At 54.3% G+C, this 17041-nt stretch overlaps 5 protein-coding genes across 5 annotated transcripts; 3 read left to right on the top strand and 2 right to left on the bottom strand.

Annotated features, from left to right (window-relative positions):
* Positions 1 to 391: 391 nt before the first annotated feature.
* On the top strand, positions 392 to 2420 carry N0V96_005011 (uncharacterized protein; the record flags this gene model as incomplete). The annotated part of the gene is made up of 4 exons (XM_065757282.1): positions 392 to 658; positions 732 to 920; positions 1181 to 2068; positions 2307 to 2420. The coding sequence occupies 4 exons, from the start codon at positions 392 to 394 to the stop codon at positions 2418 to 2420; spliced, it is 1458 nt and encodes a 485-aa protein (XP_065614051.1).
* A 4648-nt stretch (positions 2421 to 7068) lies between these two features.
* CAT8 (DNA-binding transcription factor cat8) lies at positions 7069 to 9960 on the top strand (the record flags this gene model as incomplete). The annotated part of the gene is made up of 3 exons (XM_053198989.2): positions 7069 to 7576; positions 7687 to 8284; positions 8337 to 9960. The coding sequence occupies 3 exons, from the start codon at positions 7069 to 7071 to the stop codon at positions 9958 to 9960; spliced, it is 2730 nt and encodes a 909-aa protein (XP_053043568.2).
* Positions 9961 to 10727: 767 nt separating this feature from the next.
* Positions 10728 to 12103, bottom strand: N0V96_005009 (uncharacterized protein; the record flags this gene model as incomplete). Its single annotated transcript, XM_065757281.1, has 4 exons — positions 10728 to 10823; positions 11049 to 11339; positions 11442 to 11546; positions 11681 to 12103. 4 exons carry the CDS (start codon positions 12101 to 12103, stop codon positions 10728 to 10730), a joined length of 915 nt encoding a protein of 304 aa, XP_065614050.1.
* A 1290-nt stretch (positions 12104 to 13393) lies between these two features.
* Positions 13394 to 15503, bottom strand: RTF1 (RNA polymerase-associated protein rtf1; the record flags this gene model as incomplete). Its single annotated transcript, XM_053198987.2, has 4 exons — positions 13394 to 14137; positions 14193 to 14329; positions 14381 to 15120; positions 15304 to 15503. 4 exons carry the CDS (start codon positions 15501 to 15503, stop codon positions 13394 to 13396), a joined length of 1821 nt encoding a protein of 606 aa, XP_053043566.1.
* Positions 15504 to 16023: 520 nt separating this feature from the next.
* On the top strand, positions 16024 to 16810 carry COQ7 (ubiquinone biosynthesis monooxygenase Coq7; the record flags this gene model as incomplete). The annotated part of the gene is made up of 2 exons (XM_053198986.2): positions 16024 to 16224; positions 16277 to 16810. 2 exons carry the CDS (start codon positions 16024 to 16026, stop codon positions 16808 to 16810), a joined length of 735 nt encoding a protein of 244 aa, XP_053043565.2.
* Positions 16811 to 17041: the final 231 nt, after the last annotated feature.

The following is a 17041-nucleotide window of genomic DNA, read 5'->3' as shown; positions in this document are numbered from 1 at the left end:
GATGTGGCCCAGTGTTTTAGGCTTCTTTGGGCTTCTAACCGCCAATGCGACGCATGAAGCTCCTTCCATTGGAATTTTGGCTTAAGAAGGCATCTTGCCGTTTCAACTCATGGTTTTCTGATATTGCAAAAGAAAAGGCTGAATTGTTTTTGGAGGGAGCCATCGGCTTTTTGCAGTCCCATAACCCAAGCACTTGTATTCGCTGCTCGCTAGCAGTACATTGCATTGCGATCCACCCTGCGCTTTGAGCAACCTCACGTTTTGCTCTTCGAACTCGAGCTTCATTCTTTCCTCATCTGCTCTCTACCAACCACGAAACCGCACAGCAACGATCAACAGCTCGCTCATTCACAATCCTCAACCTCATTGATAGCAAGCCGAAAGCCTCGTCATGGCGTCTACGCAGCTCCCCCTGGAAACCCTCTCGACCTGGGCCATGTTCAATGACGTAGACCTCGTCGACGTCGAGGCCCGCGAAATCCCCGGTTGCGGTTTGGGTCTACTTTCGAACAAGGAGCTTAGTCGAGAGGAAGAGACCTTTGATATTCCAACCTTGCTCAGGATTCCCGGCGAGCTGGTTTTATCCGCTGAAGCTGTTGAGAACTATGCAAAGGTCGACAAGAACTTTCGGCAGCTGCTCGAGGTCGCTGGTCACAAGGTAAAGTGTACGCCTCGCCCGAATTCGATACGAACCTTTAAAAGCTAAGAGATTACCCATCTTCTCCATGTAGTCAACTCGACATGACGTTTGCCTCTTTCTCCTCACGCAGAAGGTACTTTCTGATAGGCCCAAAACGTCTTTGAAGGGCGGAGTCTCGACACCATGGACAGAATACGTCAAGTACCTGCCGCCGCAAGTTCCTGTTACCACCCTCTGGACTGAGCAGGAACGCGAGATGCTGAATGGAACATCACTTGAGGCAAGTCTTTCCTTAGTCTTCCCAATGCCTTTCCCCTTCCCTTAAAAGGAATACATCGGCTGCCGTTGGTTAAGCAGGGTTCGTCCAACCTCCATGTTTGACAAAAGTCAATATCGCTTCCCAACTACAATGGCATCTTTCTCATGTGAGGGCCTACTTGTTTGCTAGCCAAGGATTGCGGCTGAAGGAGACTGTCCTGATATCCCAGAGACTTCAGCTATTCAGCTATCTCTTATGGACCACGTTCTAACAGGAAATAGTCGGCCACGGCCGCCAAAATTGTTGCGTTGACAGACGAGTTTGACGAGCTCCGAGATATTTCTGCGACTTTACCATTTTGGAACGAGCTGTTTTGGGAAAGCGACAAGGTGTCACTCATTGATTGGGTTCGGGTTGACGCGTGGTTTCGGTCCCGATGCCTGGAGCTCCCCAAATCAGGGGAAGCCATGGTCCCGGTACTAGACTTGGCAAATCACTCATCCAAGGCCAATGCTTATTACGAAGAGAATGGCAAGGACGAGGTGGTACTACTTCTGCGACCCGGATGCAGGGTCACGTCTGGGGACGAAATGACAATCTCCTACGGGGACGCGAAATCCGGGGCAGAGATGCTCTTCAGCTATGGGTTCATTGACCCCGCGTCAGCCGCCGACCGGATCACGCTGCCCTTGATACCCATGGAAGACGACCCGCTGGGTAAGGCGAAGCTGCACGTCTTTGAAGGAGCACCGACAGTGGAGTTTGTCCGGACGAATGGCTCACTCAGCTGGAAGAGCCCCTTTGCCTATTTCCTGTGCCTCAATGAGGAGGACGGCCTGTCGTTTCGCGTTTTGCAGGACATCGGAGGTTCACGGGAGCTAAAACTATTCTGGCAGGAAGAGGATGTGACCGCGACGACAACAGCTTTCGAGCAACACATCAATGAACACCCCTTGGCTCAAATATTTCGTCTTCGGGTGGTTTCCGTTTTGGAGGATCTGGTGGCCAGTCAGCTTGAGCGACTGGCCACCGGTATGTCTCTGGAAGACCTCGACGAGTCCCTGAACGAAGGAGGTCTCGTCTGTGGAACATGCATCGGTGCAGCTGCAACGCTGAGGGAGCAAGAGACGAGTTTACTAGAAGCTGCCGTAAAGGCTCTGGAGGACCAGGTAAGTGGTATCTTACATGCATTCTTCATCGCCGGTCTCCTGTCAGTTCCAGGGCTGCAGACGAATCTTACGATGCTCTGCCCACTTCGCTCCTCAATCTTTCTGCCTCTTGAAGTCCTGCAATCCTTCTGGTTTTCTCCCACAATTCGATTACCCCGGAGCCCCGTCTCAACTACAGACTTCCCCCGCGTGTGGCGCCAAGACTAACAAGGGTGGGCGATGTGCCCCAACCTGGCAGAAAACACAACTCCTCGCAGACGAAAACGTGGTGGCTTATCTCGGGTCGATGGAAGATGCCCAAAACGACCTAGTCCACGACGAGTTATCCAATGAAGACGAAGACTTCAGTTAGGGATGGAGGGACAGGCGAAGCCATCCGGCCGGGTCGATCCATTCGGCAGTCACAATAAGACTCAGTTACGGCGGCGCCCATCTGGGGCAGAGTTGGTACGCCGTTGCGAAGCATGGCGATGAGCTGCTGCAGCAGAGATCAGAACATGGAGCAATGTAGATGTCCTTATCCAAAAATTTTGAGCTTGTTCGCAACTAGGGTGTTCTAGTAATTTGACGTCTTGTCTTACAAAAACTATGGGATACCATCACAATACCATCTCGTTCCCTTACATGGGGCAGAACAGGGGCTTGCACTATGTGAGTTGAGTGCAGCACCCAGCATCCGGATGCCCCGCGTCTGCCTGCGCGATGCATACCTGATAATGGGGGGCGGCGCCATCTCATGGAGTCTGACAACAGTGCCTGACACCTATGGTGCCGCAAATGGACGCCATCTGCATTTCGAGAACGAGGGAGAAGTGATCCAGTTTCTTCGCCGGCATGCGCGGAACGCCTTGCAAGCTCTTCATCCTACCGCCAGCGTGAGGCTCGCCGAGGCTCAGACTTGGCGGGCGGTCGACGCTTTCATGGCCGCACCTACAAGTAAGTGCAACGGAGATCTACGAAGGTGGGCCATCTCCGGAACGGGCCTCTAGGACTCGATTGTTGCTCAATTTGGTCCGGGACGTGAAATTCTGCGCTTCTTCGACCTCTTGGAGACGAGGGCAGCAAGAAATACAGCAGGTGTTTTTGGACATGGAGCGAGCGACGGGGGATGCCACGCCGAGCAGCAGGCGCATGTGGGAGAGACCCCTGGACCCTGTCATCGAATCGAATCTGGGTGACTTGTCAACGGGGATGCAGCCTGCGGCGATTGGGTTTCGCCCTGGGTCTTTTGCATGAACGAATTATCACGATGAAGGTCGCATAGGGACTATGCTGTAGAACCTCCCAACACGACGCAACGATCTCTACGGGTTCAATATTCCTGTTGTTCCCGGCACCTGCAGCTCAACGGATGTCTACGATAACAGATACGTGCCTCATCAGCATTCCAGCGTGCGATTACCAAAAGTGGGGCATGGGGAAGGGATTGCGAGATAGGGAGAGAGAGAGAGAGAGAAAGAGAGAGAGAGAGAGAGAGAGAGAGAGCCGATTCTTCCCCAATTCGCTCTTTGCCGAGGTGAATGCCACAGGGCACGCTCAAACAGGAATTTTTCGAGAATGGAGAGTCGAGACGAAGCAACAAAGTGGCGTGGTTTGCTCAACCTCACTTGTCTCATGTTTCGGTCAGCCTTTTGGACATGACAGGAGACGTTTATTCATCCGATCCCGTTATCCGCACAATGGTCTCTTTTTGGCTTTTTACACAAATACCCATATCAGCTGGGATGGGATTGTCTGGAGTTGACGAGACAAGTCCGCTTTCCGAACAGGACCGAATTTTGTTTGGACATGCTGAGAGTAGCCCAATCAACAAAGAGTGGCACGACAAATACTCGGAACAAGCAAACTCACACATTTGCGATATCGAGCCTTGAGCACACGAGCATTCGAGACTTTTGCTACATTGGGTTCCCTTGAGCCTCGACTCCTCGAAGAAAGTGTTCAGCTTACGAGTTCTAAGTACCGCTGACCCGAAGCCCGGACTTGAAGTGAAGGTGGGCCCGCCCGAGAACGGCGCGGAATGCGGGCAGGGGATAAAGTTTTGCAATTGCGGTTCCGCAAAGATAGCGTGGTTTCCTACCATCCCCAACGCCAACGGCGTCGACGGTGTGACACGTTTGGATGGGGGGATCCGTTTTTGGCGGACTCACATTTACCGACTAGCTGGCGCCAGTTTCAATATCAGCGGGTCTTTCAATCGCATCACAGAAGCGTCACTCGAGTCAAGACGTCGGGGACTCGGGCGCGTTCAGACTTCAGAGTGACATTGGAGCAGTCAGCCATCTCGGAATCTGTTGGACTCTGGCTGGTCAAGCAAGATTTCGAGGGGCAGTGTCGCTTTGTGCGCTACGATATATACACATTGGCTCGCGGGCCGGCTTGATCAGGATGACGATATTTGGTTAGTGTAAGAGGTTGTGACGTTGAAAACTACCTAGGCGTCATCTCTCAATGATGATATGTCAATAGGTGCCATCAGGTCTCGAGACAGCGAAAATCCCGTCGATCGCAAGAGACCCGGTACTTTAGTCGTGGCTCGCCTGCGTTTATTGGCTGTTCACCGCTAGGTCGGGGGCCAATATTGACGACTATCACTGCCGCGCACGCTCAGACTCGATAGGGCTTGAAGAGTGCTGCAGAGGTGAAGAATTGGTTCAATTTGCGTGGCACGCGTGGGCCAAGCAGCTTTCGTCCCAGGCGGCAAATCATTGGGGCCACCAAAAACGAGAAAGCGATCGTCGACTGGGGGTGATCCAATCCGATATGGATATATGGCGATAATGGGGGGCCCCGGAACCAGCGTAACGGCACCGGGGGCCTTGCCCCGGATTTCTCCCCCAGTTTCCTGTGGCCTGCGCCCCAGTTTGAACCCCAGGTGCCTGCCTCCTTTTCCCCAGGTCCCAATGGGCTGTTCCTACTTTTGCCGAACATCAAAGTCGCAAGCTTGTCTAGGTATCTGTTGTTTCTTTGTTCCCGAATCTTGCCCTGAACGGCGAGATGATGGAAATGTAAAACCTGGGGAAAGGGCGAGATGGGTGGTGGCGGAAAGGAGTGGTTGGTCGGGTTGGTTGGAGCGAAGCGGCATGAAGCATGGAATGGACGACTCGCGAGGAGACGCTTGCGCATGACACTGGGCTGACAACGGAGCGGAAACTCTGGGGGCGGATCCGCCCTGCGTCCAAAATGGTCTAGAGCTTTCCTTTCCGTCAAGTTATTGTTATTGGCGCCTGTTGAGTTTTGGTGTCTCTGGAGAGAGACCAGATGGTCTGGAGACTGGAGGGCTGAATTTGGCGATTTCGATAACCTGCTTCTAGGGACTCGGGTGGTGCCATATATGCGTCTGCGTCTGCGTCTGCGTCTGCTAAGCTGCTTTGAAGGACTGGATGGCGAGATGAATAGAGAGATGCTGTTTCCCAGAGTTACGGTACGATGGCAGGGCAAGCGAGCGCGCGTTTGCGCGGGGTACAGTGCTTTGGCAACGCTGTCAGGCTGTTGGCATAACAGCAGACCGGCACACATCATGTCGTCGCATGGCGTTGATGGACACGTTTATCGTGGCGGACAATGGTATGATGGTGTGCTTCTGTTCTGCTTCTGGCTTCTGGCTGGCGCCTGCTTCGGAAGGTTTACCTTAGATCTTGCCAGTCATCGAGTGCTGGCTACCTTAGCCACCTTAGGTACCTACCACCTCACTCACCACTTGACCATGTCAGGGAATGTACTTTGTAAGAGCTGGGAAGCGAAGTACTCGTACTTCACTCTACAGTCTAGCGAGCAAACTGGTATACAATTGCCAATCAGTGATTGGCTCCCCCTCACTCTTGCTAGCGTGCATTTGTATCGTTTCCCTCCTCGACCCCAACTTTTTCCCAACACCAGCGCCGGCGCGAGGGCCGCCCGGCAGACCCCGGGCTGCTCTTCCCCCAGATTTCTCTCCCTTCAAGGGCCCCTCGCTTACACACTACACAGTAGGGCACTGGTCAGTGGTGCAGATTATCCAGTGCGAGAGCCGGCCCGGGGCCCACCAGTAGGTACCTCAGGTACTTTCCCTCAACAGCGGCACCTCGCCAGAACCAGGTGCAGTAAAGTATCTCCACTCAGTGTAAGTAATCGACGGCGGGCGGCTCACCAATTCTAGGTATGTATGCATTCCAATAAGGAAACGGATGGCTGTTTCTACCTTGGCTTCGTAGCGTCCCCCCGGTCCCGCCCATCGTCCACGGGGTCTCGTTCTAGGTAGGTGGTACTGTACTTGTTGCCTACCTAGTGTAAGGTAGGGTAGGTAAGGTAGGTAAGGTAGGTACCGTCCCCGTCTCCCCACGATTCATCTTGTACCGCGTTCCTAGCAGCAAATCCTTTCAGTGTGGTGTCCTACGTCCAGCGGCCCAGTCGTGGTGTCCATTTTGCTACTAAGGGACTCCACAGTCTCACCTCCCTCTCCCCCACGACCATCTTCCACTTCTTTCCCATTTCTCTCTCACACACCCCCGACTCCGCCCTCCGACCCAGCATCTCTATTGTTCTATTTCTTTCTCGACTTTGCAACTCATCCTACCCATTATAGGTACTGCTCACCCGCCGCTTCCGAGTTGTAGACCAGACCAAATCCCCACTCTCCTCCTTTTCTTGTTTTTGTTGTCATCTTTGTCATCTCGGTTGGGAAGATCGGTGTTCTCGCGGACCTGCTTTCTTAGTCACCAAAGATACCAACTGCCTGCAACAACCCCCAACGAAGACGACGATTTACGAAACCGCCCGGCCATAACTTTGAGGAGGATCTGTGGTTCATCTGTATAAGATCATTCAACCTACCGCACGCCCGTCCAAAATACCCAAACGAGCCTACCCAACGACGAATCCAAAGAGAAGAAAAAAGCTACCGCCGAAGCCTCCGAGGCTGATCTAGTCAACGCCAGTCACCCGTCTTGAATTGCCCGTTGCCGGATTAATCACCAAAAAGGACTGTTCAAACGTAGAAAACAGAGGGGAATACCGCCACCATGCCTGGAATATTACCCATGAAGGTGATCAAGGTGGGCACCAGCTCGCAAAGCCGCATAGCACAGGCCTGCGACCGGTGCCGAAGCAAGAAGATTCGTTGCGACGGAATCAGGCCGACATGCTCGCAATGCTCCAACGTGGGCTTCGAGTGCCGCACGAGCGACAAACTGAGCCGTCGCGCATTCCCCCGTGGCTACACAGAGTCTCTCGAGGAGCGCGTGCGCCAGCTGGAAACCGAAGTCAGGGAGCTGAAGGACTTGTTGGACGAGAAGGACGAAAAGATTGACATGCTGTCGAGGATGCACGGAAACCACAGCCACACGACCATGCGCAGTCCTTCCGTCGCGGTATCGGCCCATTCACCGGCGTCGGCATCGGACGGAAGAAAGGACGCGGGGTCGCCGGCCAAGGAAGATACTTTCCGCGTGCAGGCGTCGCCGTTGTTACTCGGCGTCGAGAATTCGGATTCGTACTTTATGGGCCCTTCCAGTGGCCGTGCCTTTATCGGTTCGTACCGCCTCTTTCCATGCGCCTACCCGTTCGTCCCGCCTTCCGCATAGGCGGCCCGAGCGATGTAGATATAGATCAACGGGCTTTTTTGCTAACATGAAATACAGAGGCTTTCAAGCGCAAGATGCAAGAAAACGGCAAGTCATGCTCAGATTTCAACCCAGAAGCGTTCCTGCATATTCAGGGATGCCATCCTTTGACACCAAAAACGCCTGATCAGTCGCTCAAAGTGCCGCCGCGTTTGTTCTCAGATCGCTGCGTCAACGTCTACTTCCAAGAGTGGGCTCCCCTATTCCCCGTCTTGCACAAACCGACGTTCCTCCACATCTATGAGGAGTTCGTATCAGACCCCGAAAAGGTCAAGAATAACCACAAAATCGCCCAGCTGTACCTCGTCTTTGGCATCGCGGCACTGGGTAGCGACCAACCCGATCTCGAGCAGATTGCAGCGTGTGAGCAACAATGGCAGCGAGCTGTCGAGGCTGTCCTCATGGAGAACACTATGGTGACCCTACAATGTCTCGAGTTGGCTCTATTGTACTGCATCGTGAGAGCAGACTATAAGCGCTTGCAGCACTACAAGGGCATTGCGGTGGGGCTGTCCCATAGACTCGGCCTCCACCAGAGCCAGAAGCGCTTCTCCTTCGGTGCGCTCACAATTGAGACTCGCAAGAAGGTGTTCTGGACTCTGTACACGTTGGATTGGTGAGTGTCATTACTCTGAGACCAAGTGAAACTTTTTGACTAACGGCTACAGCTTCTCTGGTGCCATTCTTGGACTGCCGAAACTGCTCAAGGAGGATGAGATCCACACAGAGTATCCTTCAGACACAGATGACGAGTACGTTACCGAGAAGGGCTTCCAGCCAACGCTCCCTGGCGAATATACCCGCTTATCGAGCGCGCTCGCCCTCTTCCGCTGTTGCCGAATCCTAGCCAAGGTGATGGAGAAGAACTACCCCGCCGCCACTTCTCACGAGCTGTCGCTGCAGTCAATGTCTGCCATGGAGGCCGAGCTCGACGAATGGAACGAGTCACTCCCGACACATCTCAAGCTTACATTCAAGCAAGACAAGCCTTCGACTGATGTAACCGGAAGCCGGTCGCCATTGCTTGCTCTCGCGTACTACTATACCAAGATCCTCATCTACCGCCCTGCCGTAGGCTCCTCGCTCGGTCGCAAGGCGGCACCTGCTTTAATCTCCATCAGCGAGTCCAGCAAACACGTTGTTCAGATTGTGCAGCTGCTCGAGGAGCGTAGCATGACCTTCTCCTTCTGTCTCAACAAGACGGATACACTCGTTCTCTGCGGCATGACCCTCATGTACCAGAGCTTTGAGCTCAAGCCGGAAAGCAAGATGCTGAAGGATGTGGAGCGCCTCGTCAACAGCGTCCTCCACATTCTCACAAAGGCCAAGGCACCTGGTTCCTTCGATCTCAAGCGTGTGGCCGGCCTCCTCATTCGACTCGATGAGCAGAACCTGCCCACTCCGCCGCAAGAGACTCCGGAAGCGTCCGCGTCCATGCCCGCACCGCAGAGGTCTTCGCCCCCTGCACCAGCGGCCAAGAAGAAGTCTCCTCAGCGGATTCTGGGTCGTCTTCCGAGCGCCGCTGCTAGCGAGAGTGACTTGATTCAGCAGCAGGAGAAGATGCGCCGGATGACCATGCCGAGCATCCAAAATCGCCCAGAACTTTACCGGTCCCGTTCGAAACCGTCGTTTGACAATTTGCAACAGCAGCAGCAAGACGTCCCCGCGCGGCGAGATCAGCGTCTTTCCATGTCACAAATTACCAGCCGCATCCGCACGTCCTCCAAGCAGAACCTCGACTATCTGTCTCTGAATAGCACACCAAACGGCTCATCACCTCCATCGCCAACCACAGCTCGTTTACACCAGCACATCCTCGCCGCGGCGCACCAGAGCCTTTACGCACAACAACAGCAACAACAACCGCATCAGCAACAGCAACCACAAAAGGTGTCCGGCGTCTCATCCTCTGAATGGGAGGCCCTTCTCGGCTCCATGGACGGCGGTCTCAACAATGTCTACGACGCAATCTACGGCGGCGGTGGCGGCACTATCCCTAATATGGGAGAGACGCCCGCGTCATCGTCGACTGGGTTGGACAGCTGGAGCCCTGATAGCTGGGACCTGGCCAACTTCAACATCGGCGACTTTGGAACGAATCCGGCGCCGCCGCAGAGCGTGTTGAGTGTCAGCGAGGAGAGTCTGTCCTCGGGCGAGGACCTGGCGACGAGTGATTTAAATTTGAGCGTGAGCAGTTTGGAGTACCGGAATGCGTTGCTCGCGTCTTGTAGCGGGAATGGGAACAGCGATGGGTTATTCCTGGATGGGCTTGACGGGAATTACGGACTTTGAGCGCGAGGGGTGTTTCTCTATGGCGTGATTTGGAGGGTTTAAATAGCGATGGCTCTGTTTCTCTTTATGGGGTTTATTTGGAGGGTTTTTATATCTGAACGGCCAGATGGACATGGGAAATGGGGAAACTTAGCAGGCTCTTGGACATGAATATTGATTATCTGTTGTTTCTGAATGGAATGCTCTCGTGACTCTAGCGGTCTGTTTTAACAAGACATGATGAGGCCTTACGCATTTCTTGTCCCTGCTCAAGGCCATATCAAGGCTTTACCCAAATATTGTCTCCTTCGATGAGCTTGCACAATTTCTCTCTTGATCAAGGGAGGCCTCGAACCTGTTGTTTCATGGTGCCGTCTTCCGACGCCTAGATAACTGAACCTGTGCCCATGCGGAAGTATAACATTGGACAGGACTGGCGGGAGACTCAGAGTCTAGAGAAAATGTGTGTTTGTTTTGTCAAGTTCTACGCTATCTAGTAAACCTATCCACATGGCCCGTATCCTACATTTGGTAATTAGTGCCATCTTTGTGCTTCCCCTGCCTCTCTAGCTATTCAGGCAACCTATTCTCTTTGAAAATGTATCATACTCATCATCCGACTGGACTCTACTCTCTAGCGTCTTCTCCATCTCTCTATATATGGGTGTACTTCTCCTAGGCCATTTCTCTCCTCTTTCGCAGTATTGATCTATCTCGCGAGATTCATCACCCTATAGTAAGTTCTCAAGATCGGCAAACAAGACATCGTTCCGCGTGTCCCCTCCATCTCACAACTTCAACGCCTTGGCGGCTTTCGGACCCGGCCCCACAACCCCGAACCGCGCGACGAGCATCAGAATGGGCGTAAACACCGCAACAAGGACCTGGATCCCCGCCACCTCGAGATACAACCTCGCAGTCCTCTTCCACGTCCCGTCGCGCACCCGGCCCGTCCGCCTAGCCACCCTCGCCTTTTCGTCCTCCTCGTCTGCCGTCTCACTACGCTGCTCTCCCAGTAACGCACGCTCTCTCGACGAAGCCGAGGCCGTCGTGGACGTCGTGGACGACGTAGACGCAGGTAACCCAGTCCCCTCCCACCGCTTACAAACCTCCCGAAACAACTCTGGATCATCCGTAATCACACCGTCCGCTCCCGCGCGGATACTCCACTCCATCCACTCCTCGTCATTGACCGTCCAGACGAACAGCTGGCGATGGTTCTTCTTCACGTCCCTGATGAATAACTTGCCGACGGGCCCGACGAGGGACTTTTGAAACATGTTGAAGGAGAGGTTCGGCTGTTTCGGCGTGAGGAAGTTGCGGGCGTAGAGCGGGGACCAGGAGATGAGGGAGATTGGGTAGTTGGGAAGGATCGTGCGGACGTGGGTGATGTAGGGTTGCTTTTTGATCACGATGAGTTAGTACCCTTTATCTTGTTTGCTCATTTTGGTGAAGGAAGTGGTGAGATTAGTGAGATGGTGGAGGAAAAGGGTTCAACTTACGTTCCAGCATCCGAATACTATCCTCTCGTTCCACGGCACGGGGCCCGGCGTGGAGGCCAGAACGTCGGCTACACGGCCGAGGAGTTCTGCTGGGGGATCGTCGGTCTACACGATTACATTCACGTCAGCATCTTCCATCTTCGTCTCCCAGCACCGCGCCCTCTTCTCACCACCTTCAACACCAATACCCCAAACCACAAACACACCAACTCAAAAGCACCAGGAACGGCAATCCTTACCTTGATATCAAGCAAAACCCAACCCCCTCCCTCCTCCGCCAACAACCCCAACAGATCCTCCAGCCTCGGCATCCTCTGCCTCGGCTCCCTGACCGTCTCGAGCGTCTTTAGATAGTCCCAATCGCACTCGTTGATCTTCTTGTCCTCGATCCCAAAACACCGCTTCAGGGTCCCGTCGTGGGAGAGCACGACGACGCCGTCGCGCGAGAGGTGCAGGTCCGTCTCGAGGGCGTGAGCGCCTGCCTCGTCGAGCGCGGTGCGAAAGGCGAGGAGGGTGTTTTCGGGGTATTGGGCTTTGAAGCCGCGGTGGGCTATTGCTTGGGGTAGATGATGCGCGCCGCCGCGGGTTGAGGTGGTGGTGGTGGTGGTGACTGGGAGGGCGGATGTAAAGCGTGCTGCTTTGTTGGGACCTTTATTAGCCATTGGCACCGTTGGAGGGAAACGTGCAAGTCGGAAGAAAAGAGGGACAGAAAAAGTTGTACCTGACGGGCTGGAGGACTCGCCTCCCAGGAGCGGTTTCGCTTCGGGAGTCATTGCCGCTGCTGCTAGATGTCCTCGTTGTCGCATCTAGGTTTCTAACGGTATGCGGGAGAGTGCGTCTATGAACGAACAGACCAGCCTGGTGTAAAGCACTCCTATCTAATGAGATGGTGGTCTATGAGCGCAAGTGGCCGAATGGTGTTATGCAGAAAGGTAGGCGTCTGGAGGAGAGAGAGAAAGGAGAAGACTATGAGTTTACGTGATTTCAACGACGAAACGATGGCATTCTTTCTTAGTGGTAGATAGGGGAGAAGAGGTCAGTACCAGTCAACAAATGGACGTAAAGTAGTCGTCGCATACTCTAGCGCATACGGACTCGGGGAGGTTTAGAGGTGTTGAAGACTTGGGTTAACCCCGTAAAAGCCGCGCGCAGTCGTGGGCCGATTCAAAGGACGGGATGTTGACGACGACGACGAACATGACAATTGGATGTCCAAGGTAGGAAAGACTATGAGACAAGACGTACAGCTAGCTGCCTCGCCTTACCTTACGTAGCTGGCGGGGTGCCTCGGAGCAACTCGAATGCGGTGGTGCCGGTTCGCATCGCCCACGTGCAGAAGCCCAATGCGCGCCGACGGGGCCGTCCTTTGCCTTGAAGCTTAACCCGGGCAGGGTGCAGATGGGAATTTGGGACGGATGGCTTCCGCTACCTAGGTACTGTGGGCTGGCGCATCCATTGCCCCGCAGCTCACATAGCACACCACCCAGACCACCGGCGCGGGGCGAGACCTTAAGTCCGACCCCGCGGTGGACGAGTCTGCAGTAGCGTCCCGCGTAACCCTTTCTCTTCCAGGTTCACTTAGGTAGATAGACGGGAAACAACGGGCCTCATGCCCAGGATACGGTCTACAGAACAATTTGGGCTACTGAGGTACATGAGATTGTGACTGAGAATTTGATATCGACGAATGCTCGCGCAGTCTGTTTCATTCTTGTCTGCTCTATCGCGTCGATTGCTTCGCTCACGCAGAAAGCCTTGCCAAAACGCTTTTTTTCTACTCTACAACCACTGCGCTGGAAAGGTGCCATATGATGTCGGGCCTCTGTACCCACAAACCCTCTTGTGCCCCTTTATAGCATGAAACTTTTATAGCATCCCGCCACAGTCTCCAGCCGGGCCACATTCCTCTCTCGCAACCACACAACCATTCCCCTCTGCAAGACAGACCTTCTTTAGTCAATGTCAATGTCAATATCGAGATCCAGGGAACCGATAATGTCATCGTCCATGAGCGGCTTGTGAATCGTCGGGATGCCCTTCTTCTCCTGGTTCGCAGCTTGCAGCTTGACCAAATTGGGCAAGAAGTTCTTCTCCTGAGCGCCCATCTTGGGCGTGCCATTGGCGGGTGTGCTCGCGTTGCTGTCCTTTACCTTCTTGCTGCCCGTGTCGTTGGCATCGTGGATGAACTTCGCCTTCGTCCGCAACCGCCGCGACAAATCGTTCTTGATGTCCTCGCCTCTCTCGAGCGCCGCCTCCAACTTGCGCGCCTCAGCCTTCTCCTTGAGCTGTGCTCTCCTAACGTTCTCGGCGTTCTCCAGCCGGCGTTGGCGGTTGATGTTAGCTAACCGATCCTGCTGCGATGTTGCGCTGGGCTTAGACGAGGTCTCGCTAAGGCTCGTCTTGAAAGCCAATACGTTCGTCTTGAGGTCGTCGAGCTGCTCTTGCAGGTCCTCTGCTTTTCTGGTGTTCCCCTGGGCGCGGGCGACCTCGATATCTTGGGCGAGGCGCTCACGCAGCTTGGGATCGAACTTCTTGCGGAGCGCAGCCTTGCGCTGGATGCGCTCGTCAATCTCGGTGGTGGAGAGATGGTACGCGATGAGCGCGTTGATGTCGTCAATCTTGTCCATTAGGGTCTTCTTCTTGGGCCACGCCAGGCCCTCAGACTGAATGACCTTTTCGTATCGATTGTATTCGCGCTGCTTCAGTCAGTTGGGTGCCCTCTCGTATAAGGCGTCTGAAGTGTAAACTCACCTCGGTAAATGGCCGATCTGACAGGAAAATGAAAGGGAAGGGCCGCTCCGCTTTACCATGAGCTGCCAGAACATATTGATCGGTTACAAAGGCGCCACTAGGACCTGTCATGGCATATGGCTTGCCAACCGTGATGGCTGTAAAATGTCAGCATCTTGTCAGCAACAATACCTCGGGGGCCAACTGACATTGAATGCGCGCCATGCGATATTCGTCCTGGCCCGTTTTGGGGTCAGGCCCGATACTGATGCGGACGTAGCATCCAATCATAGTCGTCTCGAAACTGGGGTGGAAGCAGTGCTCCGCAAAGCGACTCTTCCCGACGCGGATGCGCTCGAAATCCCGAATGTCTGGAGGCGGCAATTCGCGCGCGACAATCTCATCCTCCGGCGATCGTGACTTGCGATGCCGGCGGCGTTGGTTCTCCTCGTAATCGCCTCCCTCATCGCTGTCATCTTGGTAGTCGTCGCGCGGCGACCTGAGTCCCTTACGCTCCTCCTCGCGACGACGTATGCGGTCGACCTTCTCCGCACGCGCACGACGCAGCTCATCTATCGCTGACGTCTTGCCGTCGGTGCGCGGCCGCGCTGTCGTGCGCGATTCGTCGTCGAGATCGGCAGCGTCGGCGCTGCGCTTCTTGAGCTTCTGCTTCTTCTCCTCGTTCTCCTGCTTGCTAACGAGCTGGCGCAGCATACGATTCTGTCTGTGACGCTCAATTTCGGCTTGTCGCTCTGCGAGCAGTGATTCTCTCTCGACTTCGCGCATGGCCATCACCATCTCTTTTTCGGCGCGACTTTTGAACATGCCGTCGACCGGGTACTTATCCTCCTCGTCATCGTCTTGGCCCGCCCTGTGCGGCTCGGCCTCGGAGTCGGACTCGTCCATGGCGGCGGATCCTATTGAGTTGGGGCTACCGGGGGCTGAAGAGCTGAGGCGCATTGTCAGTGATGCAAATGGCAGGTAATGCAATGGAAAGCCAATGTTGCGCGTGTGATGATGAGCTGAGATGTTAAGATCCAATGTGTCGAAGGTGAAGCTCAAGGTTGGTGGAATTTCTCAAGTGTAGAGGTAGGAATGCGCCTGGGTGTATTACGAAACGGGAGAAACTTACGCCTCTCCTTCTTCTTCTGAGTCGCCTCCCCCAGCGCGCTTCTTCACCTTTTTCGCAGCGGACTTTTTGGCAGCCGCCTTGGGTGGTGGTGACGCGGATTGCGCCCTACTCTCCACCTCAGACATCACCTCCTCCTCTTCCTCGTCAGAGGACTCTCCGCCTCCAGCAAGAGCCAAAAGCTCATCATCAATATCGGCCATTGTAAGTTACGATCGGGTGTTCGACTAAGGGGCTGGGAGCTCTTTCAGGCCGGTGTGCCGGGTGAATCAAGTGATTCAAGACCGATCGATCGGTTTACGCAGTTGGCTACCGATGCAAGAAATGAATACGATTTACTTTGAGTTGCGGAAAGATGGAGTTGCTTTGTCGACTCGGTGTAGAGAGGTGAATGGTCGGGAGATGGTCGCGGGCGGTTGTGTGGTAAGGTTGTTAGAATTAGAACTCGAAAGTCTGGCTCCTATTCACAGCCTTGGGCCATTGTCGTTGCGAACGCGTGCCTGATTGGCTCAGATTATGTCATTCGTCTGCACAGGGGTGGAGCAGTCGGAGCGTCGGCCTGTGTCCATCCGATCTACCCATCAGCCAGCCAATCAACGCTGACAAAGGCTTCGGCATCCACAGGGTCTAGTCGTTCGATGTCATTGACATCTTCCATTTGTCTTCGGCCGAGTTTGTGCTCCGAGTTCCTTAGGGGTCTTGTTCACCTACGAAAATCACACAATGGCTTCAGTAAGATCGACTCTGAGGCCCTGCTGCGGCATCGCAAGGATTGGAGCGCAAAACGCGTATGCGCCGGGTGTTTGCATCTCGCGCAGACAGCTATCCGGCACTTCCAATGCGCAGGCCGAAGCAAAAGGTGCAGGAACGCCGCCCCGGCGAAAGCCCCTGACCCAAGAGCAGCGGGAGTTCCTGTCTTCAGCAGTAAGTTGTGCAGTTGTGTACAGTTGAGAACCCCCATACTGACTTCGTCTAGCTTCGAGTCAATCAAGCTGGAGAATTGGCTGCCACCCGAATCTACACAGCTCAGACCCCGCCGATCGTCAATCGACATCCGCATCTTCGACCTCTAATGGCACACATGTACGATCAAGAAGAGGGCCACCTCAATACGTTCAACGCCCTCATTCACAAGCATCGCGTGCGACCGACTGCGCTGTACCCTCTGTGGCAGCTAATGTCAACTGGGCTGGGCTGGAGTACCGCAGTAATGGGTCGCGAAGCGGCTATGGCATGCACAGAGGCCGTCGAGACGGAAATCGGCGATCACTACAACAACCAAATCAGAACCCTCATCGAAATGGTCACAGAGTGGGAAGCTGAAGGGTACGATGTCGGCCCCGAGTTCACTGAGCTCATCAAGACGCTGCGGCGGATTCGCGATGAAGAACTGGAGCACCTGGACCACGCCGTCGAGCATGACGCCAAGAAGGCGGAGCCGCACTGGTTACTCACCGGCGTCATCCGGGCGGGCTGCAGAGGCGCTATTTGGGTAAGTGAAAAGGTGTAATAAAGGCTGTAATTTAACTATGTGTACAATACCTGTAAAAACAAGGGCTGAAGCCATACAAATAGAATCAATACAGTGAAAGTACCCACGACGCCAAGATGCTCCTCCCTGACTCCGTCCTGTGCATCGACGCATCATGTAATGGTTCAGCCATACAGAGAGGCTTTATCCAGCAGGTCCATGAGACCGTTCTGAACTGTGTATAACACCTAGTTGCTGCAATGGATGTTA

Source organism: Colletotrichum fioriniae (genome assembly GCF_027942845.1).
Source record: "Colletotrichum fioriniae strain IMI 355084 chromosome Unknown scaffold_5, whole genome shotgun sequence".
NCBI lineage: Eukaryota > Fungi > Ascomycota > Sordariomycetes > Glomerellales > Glomerellaceae > Colletotrichum > Colletotrichum fioriniae.
The sequence above is the reverse complement of the archived record's forward strand: the minus strand, read 5'-3'. Positions and strand labels throughout refer to the sequence as shown.